The 22,516-nt window shown below is 36.7% G+C and overlaps 1 protein-coding gene across 1 annotated transcript; it reads left to right on the top strand.

Annotated features, from left to right (window-relative positions):
- The first annotated feature begins 735 nt into the window (after window positions 1-735).
- On the top strand, window positions 736-22,516 carry FAM199X (family with sequence similarity 199, X-linked). Its single transcript, XM_039879807.1, has 6 exons — window positions 736-1,237; window positions 8,794-9,013; window positions 18,195-18,344; window positions 18,598-18,759; window positions 19,853-20,119; window positions 21,376-22,516. The coding sequence occupies exons 1-6, from the start codon at window positions 1,041-1,043 to the stop codon at window positions 21,544-21,546; spliced, it is 1,167 nt and encodes a 388-aa protein (XP_039735741.1). The 5' UTR covers window positions 736-1,040; the 3' UTR covers window positions 21,547-22,516.

Below are 22,516 nucleotides of genomic sequence, written 5' to 3'. Positions count from 1 at the left end.
GAAGAACGAACAGTGTGTAACACCTAGTAAGTCGATTTAGGTCGAACAAGGTAAATGCCCTTTCTAAAGGAGCGTTGGCAGGAATACCTAAGTCTCCTTTGGGAGTCAGGGAAGGCTTCACCGAGGAGGTAACATTTGAGCTGGGGCTTTATAGATCAGCAAGGGAGAAACTGCAGGTCATTCCAAACAGAATTTATAATGCGACCCGCAGCACAGAGCACAAAAAAAGCTCTACGTGTCTAGTAGCTCTGAGTAGCCTGGTGGCTGTTGCGTAGAATTCTTGGGGTTAGATGATCAGAAATGAGACGGGGACTATTTTTCTCTACTTGGTCCGTTTTCTTTACAGCTCATTGCACAGTGCTGGGCACACAACTGCAGGACCTCAATAAATACTTGTTTAGTTGGGACAGGTGATCGACTGTACTGGGAACCAGGGCATCTGGATTCTTTCTCACGCACCCGCAGTGTGACCTTAGCCAAGTCCCTTTTCTAAGGGCCGCAGCTTACTGTTTAGTAATCAGCCGCCGGAGGAGGGGGTTGGCTCCAAGCGCCTGGCTTTCTAGCGCCTAGAATCTCTGATTGGCCGCGTGGAGGGCGGGGCGGACAGCGCCGTGCGGGCGGGCGGAGGTTCAGTTCTTCCTCCGCTCCAGCAGAGGGCGCGGGGAGCGGATTACCGCTGCAGTTCTCGGGTTGAGCTCGGGGCGGACTGCAGTAGTCGCGGTCGGTGAGCGCAGTGGGCGGGGCGGGGCGGGTGGCGACGGTGCAGCGCTGACGAGGCTGGGCTGGGCAGCGGCGGCGGCCACTGGGGCGGCTGCAGAGGCCACTGGGGGGCTAACGGGGGACCGGCGGGTTGCCGTGGCCTGGAGCAGCGTCGTTGGCACTCCTGGGACAGCGACTGGCAGACGCGCTCAGCCTGCTAGGGAGCTGCAGCGGGCACACCCCGGCGCTGCGGCGACAGGGACAGGTTAGAGTGAGGGCGAGGGCGGTCGCGGGAGCAGCCCGGGGCCAGAGAGGGAGCCCGAGCCCTGCCGTCTCCAGCCATGTCCGACGAGGCATCGGCCACCACTTCGTACGAGAAGTTTCTGACCCCGGAGGAGCCCTTCCCGCTTTTGGGACCCCCTCGCGGGCTGGGCACCTGCCCGAGCGAGGAGCCGGGCTGCCTAGACATCAGCGACTTCGGCTGCCAGCTGTCCTCTTGCCATCGCACCGACCCGCTCCATCGCTTCCACACCAACAGGTACAAACTGCTGCTGGGGACAGGGGCGGATTATCCACACCCCTGTCTCAAGCCGGGGATCACCGGGTCGCCCAAGAGCCTGGCGCTCCGCCCTGGGTCTGTGCTTCTGTTCGCCCCCTCCCCCATCTTTCTCTCCGACCGCTGCTCATTCCCGGGCTCTTTCGTTCTCCCTGTTTTCACCCCTGCCCTCCTGATTTTCCTTTCGGCCGGCATTTTGCTCTCTTTCCCCATTTACATCTTCTGACACGTTGACCCTCCTTCCACCTCGTCCCCCATCTTTGTCTCCCCTGCGAATCTGTAACCCCTTGATTTTTACTAGCTGCTCTGGTGCCCATCCACTTCAGCAAAAGTTTAACCCCTTCCATTTTCCACGATATGGATTGTTTAAATCAAACAAAAATCGATCCATGGATCTTTGAAAGGTGGCACTTTTTAAGCTAGAATCCCTTTACTACGGGTTGTGCTGTCTTAAAACCTATTTCACTGCCATCCCCTCTCTTTTTTTTAGTGACTCTGGAAACCAGACAATTCTTCGCTCCCTCCCTTCCCCTTTTGCCCCACTCTTTGCCTTCGCGCTTTAGGCCCTGCCAAAACCTATAAGCTTAAATCTGGAAGATTCCTTCATGTGGTGTATCCCTCTGTTTGTTCCCTCAGTGGAAGGATGGAGCTAGGCTTAGGATGGGCTTGCTTATACAAATTTATTCAGAGGGTGCATCTCCTAACTGGTTTTATTAGAAGGGAGTGTTCTCTCAGGCATTTATGCGTTGTACCAAATGTGGGGCGTTTAAAGATGTTTTAGACGTAGCCCCAACCTTTAATATAGGTAGACGTTAGAGATACATATTCAGAGGCCTGGGAGGGTTCGTGGAGAACAAGGGAGGAGAGAGGTTCAGCTACGAAAAATACTGGAGTTGAATTAAGGAGTCTGGCTCTGATTTCTGAGCCAGTTTACAATATGAGCATGAACAAATCCTTCCACATTTTAATGTCTTTTTTTATGACCCCCGCCATCTCTTACATCAGTCTACACAGGTTTACTGAGCTTCAGCCAGATACAAGGAATGTATAAAACATGATTCTTACCTACCTGGAAAAAAAAAAAAAAGGTATATACTCAGGGAGCAAAGTGTTACAAATAGTTGTATAGAACATGAGTATGACACATTTGAAAAGGAAGAGGTAGTAAATGTGTTATGACTATTTCAAATCCCAATTGCAAAAATGAGGAACCTGAGGCCCAGAGAGAAAAGACTGAATTCAGGGTCATAAAACTTAGTTAGGCAAAAAAACAGGACTATTCCTTTGGAGCCAGTGCTGAAACTTGGAGCAGAGCTAACGTCTCCAGTGTTGTAAATGGTTGTTATAGTTTCATAGACTGTCTCACAGAAGCCTTTTTAACCTGTGAAGTGACTAGATCATGAATGCAACATTCATGAAATTAAGTGTGCTTAAGATTGTATGCGTTGGAAAATAGTATAAAAGCATACTTTTGCACATGTTTGATATGTAAGTTTTGTAGCACTGGAGCAAGTTATATACACAGGGAAGCGAAATGATTTCAGAATTATGTTGCTCTGATGCTGAGGGCAAAGGAGTGGAGACAGATGCTAAGGGTAAGCCCTGCCAAAATGGGTCGAGGTGATGGTGACTGAAGCAAGGAGAATAAAACATTTCTTACAGCTTGTTTGTTCTTTCTCCTCCCATTTTTTTTCCTTGTGCTTTCCTACCCATTTTCTTAGAGACCACGGTAAAGTCAAGGTGGTTTTGCAGAATGGAGCAGTGAAAATAGAGCTGGAGGTTCCTGTTCAGCCCTTGTTTTTCCAAGTCAAACATTATTTTTCCTAGTTACTGCCTGCTTTTTAAAAACCTCTCTCTCCAAACCCTACTTTTCACAAGGCTTGAAATGGCAGTAGGAGGTCTAATGTATTTTACTCTGTATCCTTTTCAGCAGAGATTAGGGGAACCAGACTTAGCAATATTTATAGCAGATAATGTTTCTGCCCTGGGCTACCTTGCTTTTTAAATCCTTTTTCTTTTCAAAATGTTCTGCCTTCTTATCCCTCCTCAAGATGGTGTTTGAGAGGACCATATGCTTCTAGTCATTTCTTTTCAGGGAGAAGCAAAGAGCTAAATCATGTATGTGGGCAAAGTTTGGGGAATTCTTTTATTTTGGAGTTTTACGTGTCACATTTTTTCCCTCACATCACATCATTCACCAATTCAAGCAACAATCTAAAAATCAGATCCAAATAGCTAAGTACAGATATTCTACTTTGGGTTTAGTCATTATAAAATAAATTTCATTGAAAGTAGAAAGCTTGCCAATGGGTTGACACTTGATTTACCTTAATTTTGCTTCTTCCTTGTTACTTGATAAGAAAACTGGAGATTGTTTAAATAATGCTCTTGATAAGGCCCTTAGTATGATGACAGTTTTGTGACTGTTCATTTATTGGACTCTGGACAACATTTGCAATCTTCATTAACCTGGAGAGTCGGGCACTATTACTTGTAATCCCTAAGATTATGAATGTTTATAGTGTTCAGATTAGAGTCACCTGTGAATTAAGTTGTTTCACTGGTTCATAAATTATATGAACACAGCCAATTCCCTAAGAATTCATACTTTCCTAGGAGTATCTTTTAGGATTTTGTGACCAAGTAGGGTTTGTCTGGAATTTTGAAATAAATTTCAATAAGCAAAAAGACAATTTTTTTTTTAATTGAAATGTCAGTATGGACTATATATAGTGTTTAAGACATTTTTCTTTGGTTTTGGGGACAGGATTTTTCTGATGTAGTTGTGGATCTTCTCTTAGCCTTCGTTCACCACAACCTCCACTATCATCAAGAAAGGATGTCATTTAGCAAATTGAAAAAAAATTATAATGATATTAGTAGATCCTATAATTGAGAGATGAAGGTGATTAATATGAACTACTCGATGTGTTATTCTCTTTATCTTTCAGGAGTACATCAACAATTGTACATTGAACAAATGTGAAAAGTGGGTGGGAGGACAGTGCCTCACTTTTGTATACCCTATTGGCAGGATACGAAATGAACGATTGTATAAAGAAGTTACTCAGTTATATGATTTTTGAACCCTGTTTTCAACCAGAAAAACAACAAGGCTACTGTGTACCTTTTGTACCACCCACAGTTTTCCAATCTTGATGTAAAATTAGAGGTGCAGAAGAGCTATGAGTGTAGGTGGGAGAACCACGTTCCATAAAGTGAGATAGGTTACAGAGACAGAAGGATTTTGGTTTGGGGACTTGTTGAGATGAGTTAAGAATGGGGATTGGGCTTTGGGGAACTATCCAGGCTAGAAATGTAGATTTGGGAATAATCAGAAATTACAGTAGGATGACGAGAGTAGAACCGAGTTACAGAGGTTGAGATGGTAGATGAAACTTTTCAGTAAACTTAAGGAAAGGAAGGAGAGGAGGTGTGGTGATATTTGAAAAAATAAAGCAAAGTTTCTTTGTTTTGTTTTCCTTGTTTAGTTTTTCTTCTCCAAAAATAGAGATTTTAGTTCCTTAGAAGCATCCCACAGGAAAGGGAGAAATGGAAAATATAAGAGAGGGCTAGATGACGAGATGGATGGGATGAACTCGGGAGTCCAAATGAAAGAATTAGTCTTAGAAATGAACTGGAATATTTTTATTGTCGAGACTGTAGAGAGGATAGGAGGGATGTGTAATGATCTCAAGACAATTGAGGTCATTTAGAGGAGAGCTGGGAATTGGAGTGAGTAGGTAAGGAGGCTGTGTCATCTGCTCTTACCTGGGACCTTAATGGCCTGTTGGACTCCAGAGGAGTAGCAGAGGTTAGGGTGGCTGTATGGGGATTCTAGCAGGGAGCCACATGATGAATACACATGATGATAGGGACTGTTCCTTGAGAATGAATGCATGGCATGGATTTGTTCTCAGCTTTACCTTTTCTTATAATTAAAATTTGGTCGGCAAGCCTAGTTATCAAATTACAACCATTTCATTGGGATTCTTTTCAACATTTTTAAGATATGGAGAAAGTCTTCTTTGTGAATAATTTTATGGTTATAGCTAGGATTTTCTTAGGTAGCTTTCTCTTAATGGAATAAGATGTAATGTTACGGCTTTGTAACTAAGAATAGTTTGTTGTTAAGCACATGCACATAGTGATCATTTGTTACACATTTGAAACCTACAGAACAGTCCAAAAGAATCACACTTAAATTTTTATTATGAAAACTCATTATAGAAAATTGTGGGCATATGCAAATCTACAAAGACCATTCACGATCCCTTTCACTAAGGATAACTGTCCACATTTTGATGTTACTTTTAATGTTCTTTCTATGTACCTATATAATTTTTAAAAATCAGGATCAGGCAATATATGTAATTTGTGGCCAGGTTATTTGCACTTATATTGTGTTTTCCTTTTCAATAAATAGTCTGAAAATATGATTTTTAATTATAAAAACATTTTTATTCATATATATTATTTAATTATCCCCTATGTTTTGGAGGCATTTATTTTCCCTTTTTTTGGCTATTATAATATTGTTTGGATGTGTTTGTACCTACATGATTTTTCCCCAAATTTCTATATGGAGAAGCCGATAGATTCCTAGAAGGGCAATTACTGAGTCTAAAAGAATGAAACTTTTTAAAGCTCTGGAGATATATGTTACCAGATTACTTTTCAGAAAGATTATGCCAATTTAACACTCTCACCAGCAGTGGATAAAAGTACTTCCTACTTTGTTTTTATCTACATTGCCTTAAAATAATAATAAAAGTATTTACAAATTAGAATTAAAAAAAAAAATCTCTAATAATAAAAAGTACTGTTTTTCTGTTTTATAAGTGGTTTGTTTCAAGTATGAGCCCAGTTTCCTTGCCACTGTTAACTAAAAAAAAAAAGAAAGAAAGAAAAGAAAAGAGCAAAGGCTTCTAAGAATACACAGAACCCTGTTATATCTGTTATAAAGTCATGGATTTGCAAAACTGAGGAACATACTGATTTTGCCCTAAGATAAGAACACAAAACCAATAATAAATCAAGTCTGCAAATTCCTGATTCCCTTGTCAGTTATCTGATCATCAGATTATTAAATATGGCACAGTTTTTTTAAAAAGGAAAGTCAGTATTACTCATAGAGGGAGACCAACATTTCTGTTGAAGTTTTGCAAGCTGAAAAACCTTCTCATTAAAAACAATTACTTAACAGCTTTTCCTAGCACATAACACGGTACTCGGCACACAGAAGATACTGACTAAATGTTTGTTGATTCGGTGGTGAAAAAAGGTTAAAAAAATGTCATATGTAATTTGAAGATAAGTGAAAAAATTGTTCGCCCGGGACAAAATGTAGATATGGTTTACCTGTGTCCAGGACGGAACTTACGATTGCTATTCACAGCTTTTATATTGTCTTATTGCATGACCTGCACATTTTGGTTAATTCTACTAAGTTTATTGATTTTTAAAAATTGAGGACACTGCCTACCTAGCAATCATGTGATGAAACTAGGTAATAGTGAAACTAGGTATATTCTTGGATTATTAGATGAATTTTAGATTTTTGCCTATTTATAAAAATTTGTTGTAATCTGCTTTTATATTTACTGAACCATAATAGTTTAGAGTGTGTGTGTCTCTGTGTGTGTTTTAATGCTTTAAAATACTCTACCTTTAGCTCAAACAAAATGGTGCTATAGAATTTGTTAGGTTGCCCGAATTTTGTAAATCAAAAACTTTGGAATTAACCTTAGTCATACAAAATAAGAGAGGGAGTTAAAAAAATGAAATACACAATTCAAGGAAAAACTGAATTTAATGAAGGATAAGAAACAACCTAATAGTAAGTAAATAACAGGCTTTTCTTCAGGAAGTCTTATTTCAGTATCTTATTAGTAACTTAGTATCGAATATACTAAATCATTATCTTAGAAAGATTAATTCCCTAGGCTACTGTAGAAGCAATGAAGATTATCTCATTACTGGCATAAAGCTAGTGGAAATTTATAAAATAAAGCAGATTTATAGATTTCAAAAACAGCAACAAAAAACTATATCTCTGCAACAAATACTACAGACAAAAATGTTAATATCTTTAATGCATAAAGAACTCTTACAGAATCAATAAGGAAAACATTAACAGAGAAAAATGCTATAGCGAAATAACTAATAAATATTTTTAATTTTGATCTTGCCGGTAATCAAAGAATTAAAAAAATTGATACAAAAACGTTTTTCTTCCATCGGGTAAAAATTTTTTAAATGAAAATTCCAGTGTGTTAAGGTTCTGGTGAAATGAGCACTTTTATATACTGCTTTGGGGAGTATAAGTCGGTATAGCCTTTCAGAAAGGTATTTCAGTATACTATGACCTTTAGAAGTGTTTGCATTCTGTGACTCAGTACTTTCCTTTCAAGTAATCTACCTTGAGAGATTATATATTTGGATAAGTAATTATAAACAAAGTTTCATCTCAATATTATTTGTTATACCAAAAAAAAAAATGGAAACAGCTTAAGTATATATTGAAGGAATAAGGTTAAATAAATTGTGATACATTTAATCAATGGCATTAAAATGTTTTCAAGTAATATATTTTGGGAAATGTTCAGTATGTAATGTTAAGTAAAAAACAAAAAGCTGGATACTAAAATATATGCAGAATGCTGATCCTGTAAAAACATATATATGCATGCAGAAAATACCAAAATATTATGGATTAGTTATTGCTGGGTATTATTGGTCATTTTAATCTTCTTAATTAGTCCTTTCTCATTCCAACATCTCTGCAATGATCCTGTGTAACACTAATATGTTAAAGTTTTTAAATATAAGAAACACTTTTGAGCTTCTACCTATGTACTTTGTTGGTGCTTTTCCCTACCCTGCAATGGCTATCCTCTTCCTTTAATAATAATAGCTGCCATGTACTGAGCACTTTTTAGGTCTGCTAAGTCTTCTGTATGTGTCCTCATGTAATCTTCACAATAACTGCATTTTTAAAATGAGGATACAGGCTTGGAGAAGGGTGTGTTTTGCTTAAATAAAAAAAAAAAAAAAAAAAAGCAGGCAAGTGACAGACAGAGCAAGAATTTGAACTCAATTTGACTCCAGAGCTTACTCATAACCACTATGCTATGTATTTTGTTTGTGGATGAAGGTTTTACTTTGTTCCTAATTTAAATACATTTTTCTTTTAAGATATTTTATTGCAATATTTCCAGACAGGTAGAAATGTAGAGAGAATAGTGTAATGAACCCCACGTACCCATCACCCAGCTTCAACAATTATTCACATATGGCAGTGTGCTTTATCAATACCCCTACTCATTTAACAATCTCTTCCTTATTATTTTGAGACAAATCCAAGACATATTTCATTCATACATATTTTAGTATATATCCTTAAAAGGGCTCTTGAAAATATTCACAATATAATTATACCTAAAAACATAAATGTCATAAATATATACTATTAACATCTTTTAATTGGATGGATTCTGTAATTCCTGTTGTTATTTCTTTTGTGTTATACTTTTAAGGTGGAACTTAACTTCTTGTGGAACAAGTGTTGCCAGCTCAGAATGCAGTGAGGAGCTGTTTTCATCAGTTTCTGTTGGAGATCAAGATGATTGCTATTCCCTGTTAGATGATCAAGATTTCACTTCTTTTGATTTGTTCCCTGAGGGGAGTGTCTGCAGTGATGTATCTTCTTCTATTAGCACATACTGGGATTGGTCCGATAGCGAGTTTGAATGGCAGGTAGGTTTTTTTTCCCCTTATGTTGCCATCATTACTCCCTAAATAGATATATGAATTTCTATTTTGATATTTGCATCTCTACCCCAAAGCAAATTTCTCCAGTGTTTATCCAATCCTACAGATTCTCTGATATCATTAAGAATTAGATAGAATATGTATCCTTTAGTTTTGCTAACATACCTTTTAGGCTTCTGATGCTACAGATATCCTTTTGTAGATTTTCGTGTAATTTAATACTTGTATAATGTTCTCATTATTATGTATCATCAGTACCTTTCTGTGCATGAATCTAGGCCAATTTACTCTTTCTGCATTATAATAAAAAAGGCTCCGTGCCCTTATAGGCACAGTATCCTTATATTAGGGTCATGTTACATATCTAGGATCACAAACCACTGTTATCATGAATATATAATTTTGAGTCCTGTTATCAGACATACAATATAAGTTTTCATTTTGTATTCTCTTCCTATGTAGGGATGTTCTTCCTGTGGCATGTATACCATGTAAAGTGACTTTGTGGCAAATTGTTTGGAACCGATTCCTTATAAAGAGTGCAGTCTCTCAGAAAATGTAGATCATGTTACTACAACATCCATTTTCTGATTGCAAAACACTAACATTTAAAGAAGCTTTCCTTGCATACAGCAAATGTTATATTCAACAGATACCTGAGTGCTTACTGTGTTTGCAAGCCATCTAAATATCTGAGGTTGTATTCCAAAAGAGGAATCAAATATTATTTTTTATTTCCAACAATTTTTTAATAAAAAAATATCCAATGGCATAAAATTAAAAGTAGGAGTCTCACTGTAGTTAGCACTGTGAAGAGCTTGTGCAGATACGAGTATGGTTGTATAGCACTGAAAACATACACAAATGGGATCATACTTAAGCCACTGTTTGGCCCTTTGCTTTTTCAACTAATATAGCTCATTCTTTGTGATGGCTGCATCATAATTTAATCAGTTCCTTAATAATGGATATTTAGATTGGTTTCAGTTTTTTCTTGTTATAAACAATTCTACACTGAAAATTAAGTTTTTAAAGAGGATAAATAATCTACAACCCCTCTATTTTTCTATTTTATATAATTTCAAAGGCTTCTATTTTATATGTAGTTATAAATATGATTTGAGTAAAAATTATGATTTTTTTAAACTTAAAAAATTGAGATAAAATTCACCATTTAAGTACCTTTAAAGGGTATAATTCGACAGTTTTTAATATGTTCATAATGCTGTGCAGCCATCACCACCAAGTCCAGGACATTACCATCATGCCAAAAGGAAATCCATACCTGTTAGCAGATAGCCCCAATTCCCCCTGTTCCCATCACCTAGCAATCACTAATTTGCTTTCTCTGCGGATTTGCCTTTCTGGACATTTTGTACAAATGGACTCATATATGTAACTTTTGTGTCTGAGTTCTTTCACTTAGCATGATATTTTCAAGGTTCATCCATGTTGTAGCATGTAACAGTACTTCATTCCTGTCTTAGTCAGTTTAAATTGCTTTAACAAATACCATAGGTTGGGTGGCTTAAACACCAAACATTTATTTCTACAGTTCTGGAAGCTGGAAGTCTGAGATCAAAATGCTAGCATGGGCAGGTTCTGGTGAGGGCCCTCTTCCTGGGTTTTGGATGTCTGCCTTTTGCTGTGTCTTTGCGAGGAATGGAGAGAGAGCTCTAGTCTCATTATCCCCTTGTAAGGTCACCGATACCATCATGGGGCCTCCACCCTCATGAACTCTATAAACCCAATTACCTCCCCAAGGCCCCACCTCCAAATATCATCACATTGGGATTAGGTCTTCAAGATACAGATTTTGCAGGGGAGGCACACAAACCTTCAGTCCATAGCAATTCCTTTCTATGGCTGACTATTCCATTGCATGGACACACCACATTTTGTTTAGCCATTCATCAGCTGATGGATGTTGGAGTTGTTTCCACTTTGGGGCTGCTATGAACATTCAGGTACAAGTTTTTATATAGATGTATATTTTTAACTCTCTTGGATATACCCTTAGGAGTGGAATTGCTGGGTCTGATAACTTTATGTTTAACTTTTTGAGGAACTGCCAAAATGTTTTCCAAAGAGGCTGTACCATTTTACATTTCTACCAGCAATACAGTCATGCCCCATTTGACGGGGATACATTTTGAGAAATGCATTGTGAGGCGATTTTGTCGTGCAGACATCGGAGAATGCATATACAAACCAATGGTACAGCTTACTTCACACCTAGGCTATATGATATAGGCTATGATATAGCCTATTGCTCCTAGGCTACAAGCCTATATAGCACATTAGTGTACAAAACAAAGGTTAAATCAAGCACTAGAGGAAACGGTGCAATCTAGAGGCATGGTAAACACACGATGTATGAGGCTGCTACTGACAACATGGTATTCTGTCTTACAGCAACCTTTTTTTTTTAATAACTAGAAAGAGTACACATTAAAATAATGATGAAAAATACAGTATAGTTAATAGACAAACAGTAACATTTATTATCATTATCACATACTGTACATAATTGTGTGTGCAATACTTTTATACCACTGGCAGTACAGTGGGTTTGTTTACGTTAGCATCACAACAAACACATGAGTAATGCATTACGCTATGATATTATGATGGCTAGGATGGCAGTCGGCAATAGGGATTTTTCAACTCCATTATAATCTTACAGGACCACCCTCATATATTGAGTGAAATGTTATGTGGAGCATAACTGCGTATGAAAGTTCCAGTCTCTCCACATCCTTGGAGACAGCAATGCTTGGTATTATCTGTCTTTGGTTATAGCTACCCTACTGCATGTAAAGTGGTATCTCATTGTGGTTTTGATTTGCATCTTCCTAATGACTAATGATGTTGAGCATCCTTTCATGTACTTATTGGCCATTTGTATATCTTCTTTGGAAAAAATGCCTATTCAAAACCTTCGCCCATTTTTAAAGTGTGTTATTCATCTTTTATTGTTGAATTGTAAGAGTTCTTTATATCTTATGGCTACTAGACCCTTATTATATACATAATTTGCAAAAATGTTTCCCATTCTTTGGGTTGTCTTTCAACTTGATAGTGTCTGTTCACTTGGTAAATATCCTTTGACACACAAAATTTTTAGTTTTAATGAAGCCCAATTTATCTGTTTTTTTTTTCTTTGGATGCTGTGCTTATGATGTCATATTTTAAAAAATCACTGGTTATGCAGATTTTCACCTATTTCCTTCTCAGAATTTTAGCGTTATAGTTCTTAAATTTAGGTCTTTGATCCATTTTGAGCTACTTTTTGTATATGGTGTAAAATGGTCTAAATTAGTTCTTTTGCATGTAGATATCTAGTTGTTCCAGCACTATTTGTTGAAAAGGCCATATTCTTTCCTTATCAAATGATCTTGGTACCTTTGTGGAAAATAAATTAGCTATAAATGTATAGGCTTATTTCTGAACTCTCACTTATATTCCATTGATATATGTCTATCCTTATGCCAGTACCACACTGTTTTAGGTACTCTGGCTTTGTAGTAAGATTTGAAATCAGGAAGTGAGAGTTGTCCCACTTTGTTTTCTTTATCGAGATTGTTTTTTCTATTTGGGGTCCCTTGTGCAATTTTATATGAATGTTAGGATTAGGTTGTCCATTTCTGCAAAAAGGGTAGTCAGAATTTTGATAGGGATTGCATTGATTCTGTAGATCGATTTAGGGAGTATCGCCATCTTAATATGAAGTATTTCAGTCCATGAACATGGGATGGGATATTTTTGTTTAGGTTTTCTTTAGTTTCTTTCAATGATGTTCTGTAGTTTTCAGCGTCCAAGTCTTGTACTTCCTTGGTTCAGTTTATTCCTAAATATTTCATTCTTTTGAAGCAGTTGTAAATGGAATTGTTTTCTCATTTTCATTGTCAGACTGTTCATTTCTATTATATAGCAATACAACTGATTTTTTTGTAATTTGATTTTGTATCCTGCAACTTTGCTGGACTCATTTGCTAGCTTTAATAGTTGTTTGGTTTTTTTCTTTTGTTTGTTTGTGGTTTTTTTTTTTTTGATGTGGATTTTTTAGGGTTTTTAAGATCATGTCGTCTATGAAAAGAGATAGTTTTTCTTCTTCCGTTCCAATCTGGATAGCTTTTCTTTTCCTTTCTTAATTGACCTGGCTTGATCTCCAGTATAGTGTTGAACAGAATTGGCAAAAGCAGGCATCCTTGTCTTTTTCCTGATGTCAGGAGAAAAGCTTTCAGTCTCTCACCATTGAGTATAATGTTAGCTGTAGGTTTTTCATAAATTCCCTTGAGCATATCAAGGAATTTCTCTTTTCTTCCTAGTTTGTTCAGTGCTTTTATCTGAAAGGGTATTAGATTTTTGTCAAATGCTTTTTCTTCATCTGTTGAGATTATCATGCAGTTCCTTTCCTTCATTCAATATTTTGATATACTACATTGATTTTTGTATGTTGTATTCCTGGAATTAATCCTAATTGGTCATGGTATATAACTCTTTTAATACGCTGCTAGATTTGGTTTGCTCATAGTTTGTTGAGGATTTTTGTATCTGTATTCATAAGGGATATTGGTATGTAGTTTTCTTGTGATTTTTTTGTATGGCTTTGGTCTCATAGAATGAGTTAGGAAGTGTTCTCTTTTCTGCATAAAATATTGCAGTAAGATTTTCTCATTTAACATAAACATTTTCATGATCTTCATTATAACTCTTTAAATGACTACATAATATTCCCGATTCTAGATGTGCCAGAACTTGTGAAATCCTTCCTCTATGTACATCTGTTTGTTTGTTTTTTTCTGTTAAAGATAACGTAGCAGTGAGCATCTTTATCTGGGTACCTTTTTATTCTTTAGTGCCTCATTTTTTTAAGTGCGTACTTTGTATTTAAAATCAGACAACAAGGATTCTTAATAAAGTGTAATCAGATGGAGTCCTGATAATTCTGAGAAATAGTTTTCCACTTATTTCATGTGATTTATTTAGAGTTTTTATAATGTTGCAAAGTGGCAAGGTTTGTTTTTTTTTTTAATTTTAATTGCCAACTTCTTCAGTCATTTCACGAGTAGAGTGCAGAACTGCTCTCAACCACTCACTGTTCATATACATGACTGACTACAACATTGGAACAAAAAGCAGGCCTGCTTCAGTAATGTGTTTTCCCACTTATGAAATTGGAGTATGGGTACTCTGTTGCCATGGATATTTGCTATTTAAATATGCCGAAAGGTTTAAAATGCTCTCTTGTCTTTGTGGGACTTCATAATGATGAGCAGTAAATTATCCAAGAAAATAATTGCAAATTATGTGTTAGGATTAATATAGACTTAAAATTGTTGACTGTAGTTTAAAAAAAAATTCATGTTACCTCTGTTGTGATTAAAAACCGCATCTGTTTAAATCTTCCTTTTTAACAGATGTTTCACTTATTGCTAAGTAACTATAAATGATTCATAGATTCTGGGAAGAGAAATACTAACTACTTAATAAGGCAGGATTTTAACCTTAGAATGAAGTAGCATCTTAGCATTTGAAGTAGCCTTGAAGCATTTCACTTTGCTGATAGATTTCTTTGCTAGCAGTCCTTTTAATATTAAAAATATATTTGACTAGTCTTAGAGCTTGAAAAATTATTTTATTGTTGAGCAGGAAAGCATAGAAAATTTAAAGAGTAATTCAGCCGTCACTTGAAACCTAGAGGTGCATTTTGAAATTGCACATCAGCTGTTACAGATAGGAGCTTACTCATAAAATTTTGCTGCACATTGCAGAAATATGGCAGAGGTTTGATTTAATTTTTCCTATGTGTCACAATTACTGATTATAATATAAATATACCAGATATTGTTGTCTGTGAAAAATATGGCATGAGAATTATTAAGCATTTTTATCCTGAAATATTTTATCCGTAATAAAATGGAAAATTGCTGGCCTAATAAATATACAGGAGCCCATACAATTAATTTTCATGTACATCTGCTACTCTCACACCATGTCTCCAATTGACTACTTGACATTTCCACTTGGATGACCTTATTATTTAATGCTAACCCATTATCTGATGCCAAGTCCTTGATCAGCAATGAAACTTCCAATCATAGTGGGGGAAAAATAGATTCTGCTTTGTGATATGTATTAGAGTGTAGTGACAATGACTATTGTCATTTCAAAGGACACTTGTACTTGCTTCTATCCTTATCACTAAAATTCTCCATATCCCAAATCGCATTCTTCTCTCATTCCAAAAACCTGCAAGGCAAGATGTCCTTGTATAGTTGAAAGCACTGGACTTGGATCCTACTTTGGATGTTGCCACTAACCATGTGACCCTCCCTGGACATTACTTTTCCTTCTTTGTAAAATGAGGGTATTAGACTTGAAGATCTATTAACATTGCTTCAAGTCTCTTGCTGTAAAAATTGAGGTGTTTAAGTGCATCATCCTGGATCTGTTCTATGACTCAAGTGTTGCCACTTTTCTGCTGCTCTCACGTTGGTCATCTGACTATTTTTCTTATCCATTCAGTTATAAACAGCCTTGTAAATTGTTTTTCATTTGAAATTTTACATGTTCCCATTTTTCTTTCCAGTTTTGCTGGACCTAGATCAAACAAAAATTGTCTAATTCCAGTTTTTTCTCACTCTATTTTGTCCCCATACAGCTTTTGAACTTATCTTCCTTCAAGACCAGTTTCATCGAGTTACTTCTACTTAGGAAATATTATTGGCTTACTTCTACATATCATATAACAGTTTTCGGTTCTTCTGTTCACTTTCATATCCCTAGCACAATTTTCCGTTTTAATCATATTGGTTTTCTTAACTTCATCCTGTGTTTTTTCCATCTGTTTTACTAAATGATTCCCCATACCTGAATGCCTTTTCCTTTTACTCCTTCGGCTGTTCTGAGAGACTACTTTGTGAAACTTAACCCAGCCACTTTAGTAACGTGGCATTCTGTTAGGGTTTATGTTACCTTTTTTAAGGGTCTAAAACCATGGCAAGAGATGGAAAAAGCAAAATATGCCTATTTATTGAGTGTCGCCCATGTTCTAGGCATGTTAATTCATTTAAACCTTTCAACAGTCCTTTGAGATGGATGGCATTAACCATAATTTATACTGAAGATTCTGAGGTTTCAAAGAGGCAAACTAACCTCCACAAGATCACATAGCTAGTGAGCAGTGAAGCTAGGATTTGAACTCTATTTGGGATCCTTTTACTTCTTACTGGAAAAAAAAATGGCCAAAGAATCATTGGTTGCCTTTTTTACCACCCCTCACCCCTGCAACAGATACATAAACAGAATTAAAGATGCAGATTTCAGTACTTAATATGGTCTGGTACGTGGTAGATATTTGCTAAAGAATTAAATGAAAAATTTTCTTAAATTTTGAAAGTTGATCTTTTGAGAGTTCCTTTCTCTACCTAATTTATCAAAGGAGCTTGAAGTAGGAGAGGCCTTTCATCTGATGAGTATCTCATTTTCTTTTAGGAACCCTAGAGACATCTTTAATGTAGTAATGTTTTGATTTGAAGTCATTCAAAGGGAAAATAGCAAAACATTTTTTTGACATTAAAGCCTGACACTGACTAGATAACCTTCGGGCTAAGGGTGAGCAATTAAAACAGTGTAGTTAATGAGATTTTAAAGGAAGTCATACAAATTGTTGGAAGTTACTTATGCACTTGGATTCATTAATGCCTGTCAAAGTGAAAGTGTGGTTTTTAAAAGTAGTAGCGAACTTAGTTTCATTCTAAACATCATGGTCACCTTGCATAGCCATTTTTGTGGCTTCATTCCTCTCTTCTGTGCAGTTGACTACCCAATCAATGCCTGCCCCCTTGTAGCTCTCCTAAGCTCTAATCCTGCATTTTCAAGCTCACTGCTAGATATTTCCATTGATGACCTGTCATCTCATCCCTAACATTCATCATCTGCTATGCTATATAATTGTACATTTATGTGATTGTATTATTTTCCCAAGTAGAGTATAAAGTTCTTGTGCAAAGACCACAACTTACACGCCTTTGAATCCCTTATACCTATTATGCTGCTGTGGGTGCAATAGGAAGCTAAAATATATGTGATTACAGTAATCTTCATGAATGACTTAAACACACTTAATTTAAAATTAAATCCATTCTGAGTTTTGGTGTTTATTACCTTGATTGTGGTGATGGTTTCATGAGTACATGCATAGGTCCAAACTCATCAAATTTTATACATTGAATATGTACAGTTCTTTGTATATCACTTGGAACTCAATAAATAAAGTTGTTAAAAATTAAATTCATTCTGACTGGCTTTTAATAGGCAATATAAAATTATAGCACATATTTTTGCTGTCCATCTCACTTTAAACTGATTTGATTTTCTGTGTATCGGACTTGTTTGTATTTCTCCTTTGTACATTGTCTCTTACATTTTTTTTTTCTAATACTCCTGGATTTTAAAGTGTTTTTGCTTTATATTAACAGTATATTTTAATTGTCTCAAGGTTGTTAATACAGACTTGAGGACAAGGACCATGATTTATTTGTCTTTATATTGACAGTATTTCTAGCACAGTGTCTGGCAAAGAGCCAGGTAATGGCAGATCACTCAGGTCTCCTGAGATGGAGACCTGTGCTCCTTTTTCATTATGCTGTGGGGGCCCTAGCCCAGGGCCGCAGACCAGTACCAGTCAGTGGCCTGTGAGGAACCGAGCTGCACAGCACAACAGGACGTGAGCGGCAAAGCTTCATCTGTATTTGCAGCCGCTCTCCCAGTGCTAGCGTCACCGCCTCAGCTCCACCTCAGATCATCAGGCATTAGATTCTCATATGAGCACCAGTCCCTGGTGCCAACGAGGTTGGGGACCACTGCCCTAGCCTATATTCACATTAAAAACCTTAAGGTAGCATTTTAACAAGTCTCGATTATGATTTTAAGCTTTTGGAAAATATCTCTCATTAAATAACTGATTGTATACAAAGGATATATTGATGTTGCTGCTTTGTCTAAAATAGGATTGGATCAGAATTAATGTCTTCTGATTCTGTATTTGTCATTAGTCTTTTTATTAAACTAATTTTAATCAATGTGAAATATGTTGTATTTAAAATATATTTATTACAAATTTTTCTCTCTATACCCCCTTCTCCTTATTTTTATAAAGTTGCCAGGCAGTGACATTGCAAGTGGGAGTGACGTGCTTTCTGATGTCATACCCAGTATTCCAAGTTCACCTTGCCTACTTCCTAAAAAGAAAAACAAGCACCGGAATTTAGATGAACTTCCTTGGAGTGCAATGACAAATGATGAGCAGGTAGAGATTTCGACATTCTTAATTAAAAGCATATATGTGGAGAATGTGTGAAGCTCAATTTATTGCTTGTTTAAAGTCACTGGGTAAATGTGGATTGCTTAGTAAATCTGAATTTGAGCTTTAACTAACTGTTTTTGCAGGGAGCAAGTATAATATTAAGTGCTTCAATATTTAAAACACATTATAAATGACACACTAAACGATCGGAGGTTTTGGCAATTGATCTTGTTTATTATAATTTTTCATTACTTAGGTGGAATATATTGAATATCTGAGTCGTAAAGTCAGTACTGAGATGGGTCTTCGGGAGCAACTCGATATTATTAAAATAATTGATCCTTCTGCTCAAATCTCCCCTACAGACAGTGAGTTTATTATTGAACTTAACTGTCTCACAGATGAAAAATTGAAGCAGGTATGTAAAGAAAATACAGATTGTTCAGCTATCGAAAATACCATTGTTTTATAACATGTATACTTGAATGATCATATGTAAATACATAGATAATTTAGGTCAAAATCACTGCCGTGAAATGAAACATTAGAAAAAATGATGGCAATATTTGAGAACACATGGTTTTAAGAGGTTTTATGTACATTTCACCTAGCAGTATCTTTCTGGGATCACGTGGATCTAGAACCTGCTTTTTAGTTGTGTAGGCTTTGAAACTTAATTTTACCACATGAGGGGTGGTTATCCTGAGCTATAGATTTATTCTCAGTCAGCTTACAAAAGACTGCCTGACAATCAAAATGCTGATTATTGAGAGATATACTTGAATGAACATCTGAGCTGAAAGATTTGAGTAGACTTAGAGAGTAATTGAGCCTGGCTAGGGTAAAACGTGATTTTCCTTCTGCTATTCTGAAATACACATTTCTGTTATCTTCTAAATAGTCTTTACTGGTGTCTTTTTCTCTGGTACATAGCTAAATGAATACTTATGTTCTACTTTAAATTTTTTTGGTATTTATCATTTATGAAACATTTTTCTCATGTCAGTATTTCTCTCAACAGACATACTATAGTTTTCTATATTTCAGCCCATTTTTTATTAGTATGGTAAATCGATGCCTTACATTTGAAGACAGGTACCCTGGGCCTCTAGTTAAGAGTTATGAAACGCTCTAATGTTAGATATAATTAGCAGCCTACTTACATCGTCTTAAGTGGAGACCTTTAAAAATGCCTAATCTCATCTATTTTATTTTATTGTTAGTTTCTGTTTCTGAGTGTTATTACCTTAGAATCTTAAATTCTGGAGGTCAGTAGCCTTTCATTTACTAAGTATATTTTACGTGCTTTTAAAATCTAGCTCCATAATATGTATCTAGAATTTTGAACATTGTCAAGGAATTTCTTTTATCCTTATATTCTACCTGTGTACCTCTGTAGCACTTTTGTTGACAGTCTTTTAAGTTAAGTATAACATTATTCTTTTCTGCACTATTTCGAAGGTAGAGTGTCAAGGAACAATACTAACTGGTTTCTGTCCACGTGTTCCAAGGTCAGAAACTACATCAAGGAGCATAGCCCTCGCCAACGGCCTGCAAGAGAGGCCTGGAAGAGAAGCAACTTTAGTTGTGCAAGCACCAGTGGAGTAAGCGGTGCCAGTGCCAGTGCCAGCAGCAGCAGTGCCAGCATGGTCAGTTCTGCAAGCAGCAGTGGGTCCAGCGTTGGAAACTCTGCTTCAAACTCCAGTGCCAACATGAGTCGAGCACACAGTGATAGCAACCTATCTGCAAGTGCAGCAGAGCGGATTCGGGATTCAAAAGTAAAACATCTACTCAATACAAAACTTTACTTTTCAGTATTAACATTAGTACTCCTTCCTTCTAAATTTCTTGGAGTTAAACTTATCCTGCTGTCTAGATGCCTGCGGGTTTCAGTTTTAATTGAACAAGCAGGATGCTCTGCTGTCGAACTGAGCCCTCTAGGCTGAATGCTTGAAATACTCTTTTGACTCACATCTGTATCATTCAGTTTTATCTGATTTTTGTGTCTGTTTTAAGTAAGATAAATTGTTGGAAACAATGAGTGAGTCTCAGGATTGCAATGTTGACTGCGGCTCACTACTGAGCGGATCTCTTCATGTTGCCGACGTTGCTATTAGCTCCTAAGAATATTCTGTCTGTCTTTTGTATGCATTAAATATTTTCTTAATGTTTTAGTCTTGAATGTTTCTTCTTAGCCCTTTTAAAAATGTAATAATGCTTTCCTTAATTTCTGTCTACTCTTTTCATAGTTGAAGAAATTCTGTATAATATTATTGGGCATATAAAAAATGGAAGGTATAAGTGTATGTGTGGTTGTGATGCTTAGCTGGAGAGTTCAGTCCCTTGCAGTGGTGACAGTCTGGAGCCAACCTAAGAATGATAAGGGTATCTTTCTACCTCTTTGAGAACCTAGTGGTGACTAGAAGATACACATGATTCCTTCTCTGGCTTTTACTGAAGTAGCAGAAACAGAGCCGGCCTTGTCAGTTGCCAAGGGATTCCTCTGGATATGTGGTCATTCCTTTTTGGCATTAGTTCACCAGTGACAAGGAATAGAGTACCCAGTGGGTTCTAATGGGCTTTTTAAGGTGTTATTTGCCTAATATGAAAAGGACATTCTTTCCCAGTCATTGTAAAATTGCTAGTGCTTTTGGTTAAAAGGCACCTTAAAAGCATACACATTAGAGCCTTTGGAAATATTCTCTACATTTGTGTTCAGTATTATTCACTATGTGTTCACTTTGCACTAATGCTAGTGTACCTTAATTTGATTTTAAAAAGGCTTTGAAATGATTGGTTAGCTATAACTTTGGCAAAGTAATCAAGAAGATTTATTGGTCGAAGACTGTAAAAATAGAATCTTGAAGAATTATTTTCAAGTCTAAGCCAGTGACTTATTTACGGGAACCAGGATCATACGGCAGAGGAATTCGAATATCTTTTAAAATCCTGAAAATACAGACTTTGATCCATAAAATACTCTGAGGGTGGCCAGAATTAAGCCTTACTGATTTAGAAATTTTTATTTTGACAGAAGCGATCCAAACAGCGGAAGTTGCAGCAGAAGGCCTTACGTAAGAGGCAGCTGAAAGAGCAGAGGCAGGCTCGGAAGGAGCGGCTCAGTGGGCTCTTCCTTAATGAAGAAGTGCTGTCCTTGAAAGTGACTGAGGAAGACCATGAAGCAGATGTAGATGTTTTGATGTAATAAGGGTGAAGCTCTCAGCATTCTTTCTAAGCGTTAAAGTATTCTCTCCTTATTTGTTTACATGCATCTTGACCAAACTTTTGGTTAGGGCTGTGCTGATGTATACCATTAATAATTAAGGCCAGTGGTTCTCAGCAGATGGTCCCTGGACCAGAAGCTTCAGCATCACCTGAGAAGTTGTTAAAAAAGCATACTATGGGGCCCCACCCGAGACTTGATGAATCAGAAGCCCCAGGGGAGGGGCACAGCATTGTATTTTAACAAGCACCAGGTTATTCTGCACTGTACTCTAATTTTAAGAACCACTGATTTAGTAAATGTTTTGACTATTTAAACTTTAGGGTGGTTAAGTAGGCTTTTTCAAAGACTAGTACTTTTACAGTTTAGAAGATTTCAAGGTAACGCTGACAAGTACTTCATTATATTAGTCTATGTACATGTGGAGAGATCATAATTCAGTTTCCTTAATTTACAGTTTCTTAGTTTACTTTTTCTAAAGGGCCATAGCAGAATTCTCAACTCCTAATGGAAATCTCTTTTGAGGTTGTGGGGGCAGGATGCGGATTGCTGTTTACACTAGTGCCTTTATTAGGTTTACTTCTGTTTTCATTCCTTATTAACTCAAAGTATAAAAAGAGGCCCTAATATCTTTTCTGTAGGTAGTCTTTGTTTTTCGCTTTATGTAAATTCAGAATCTCTTCTGTAAGTGACGACTACTGAGGAAATGTTACTAATAGCTGAATTTTAGACTTGATGCTATGTTGATTAATATTCAAGCAGAAAGCAATTGAGCAAAAGAACTGATCCTACTTTTCCACTGCTTTCTGAAGTTTTAGGCTGTGAACTGCCTCAAAGGCAGAAAATATCTCAAGTTCTTTTTGTAGGTCATTTGTTTTCCAGCACAGCTCTAATTTTTAGATATTTGGTTTAACAGCTTCTGGCATGTGAACAGGTTAATGTTCAAAATTAA

This window comes from Pteropus medius, unplaced genomic scaffold, assembly GCF_902729225.1.
Source record: "Pteropus medius unplaced genomic scaffold, Ma_sr-lr_union100, whole genome shotgun sequence".
Classification (NCBI taxonomy): Eukaryota; Metazoa; Chordata; class Mammalia; order Chiroptera; family Pteropodidae; genus Pteropus; species Pteropus medius.
The sequence above is the reverse complement of the archived record's forward strand: the minus strand, read 5'-3'. Positions and strand labels throughout refer to the sequence as shown.

Coding starts and splice junctions, on each gene's coding strand:
- FAM199X (XM_039879807.1), top strand. CDS start 1,041: ATGTCCGACGAGGCATCGGCCACCACTTCGTACGAGAAGTTTCTGACC. Junction 9,014..18,194: donor ATAGCGAGTTTGAATGGCAG/GTAGGTTTTTTT, acceptor ATTTTTATAAAG/TTGCCAGGCAGTGACATTGC. Junction 18,345..18,597: donor CAATGACAAATGATGAGCAG/GTAGAGATTTCG, acceptor TTCATTACTTAG/GTGGAATATATTGAATATCT.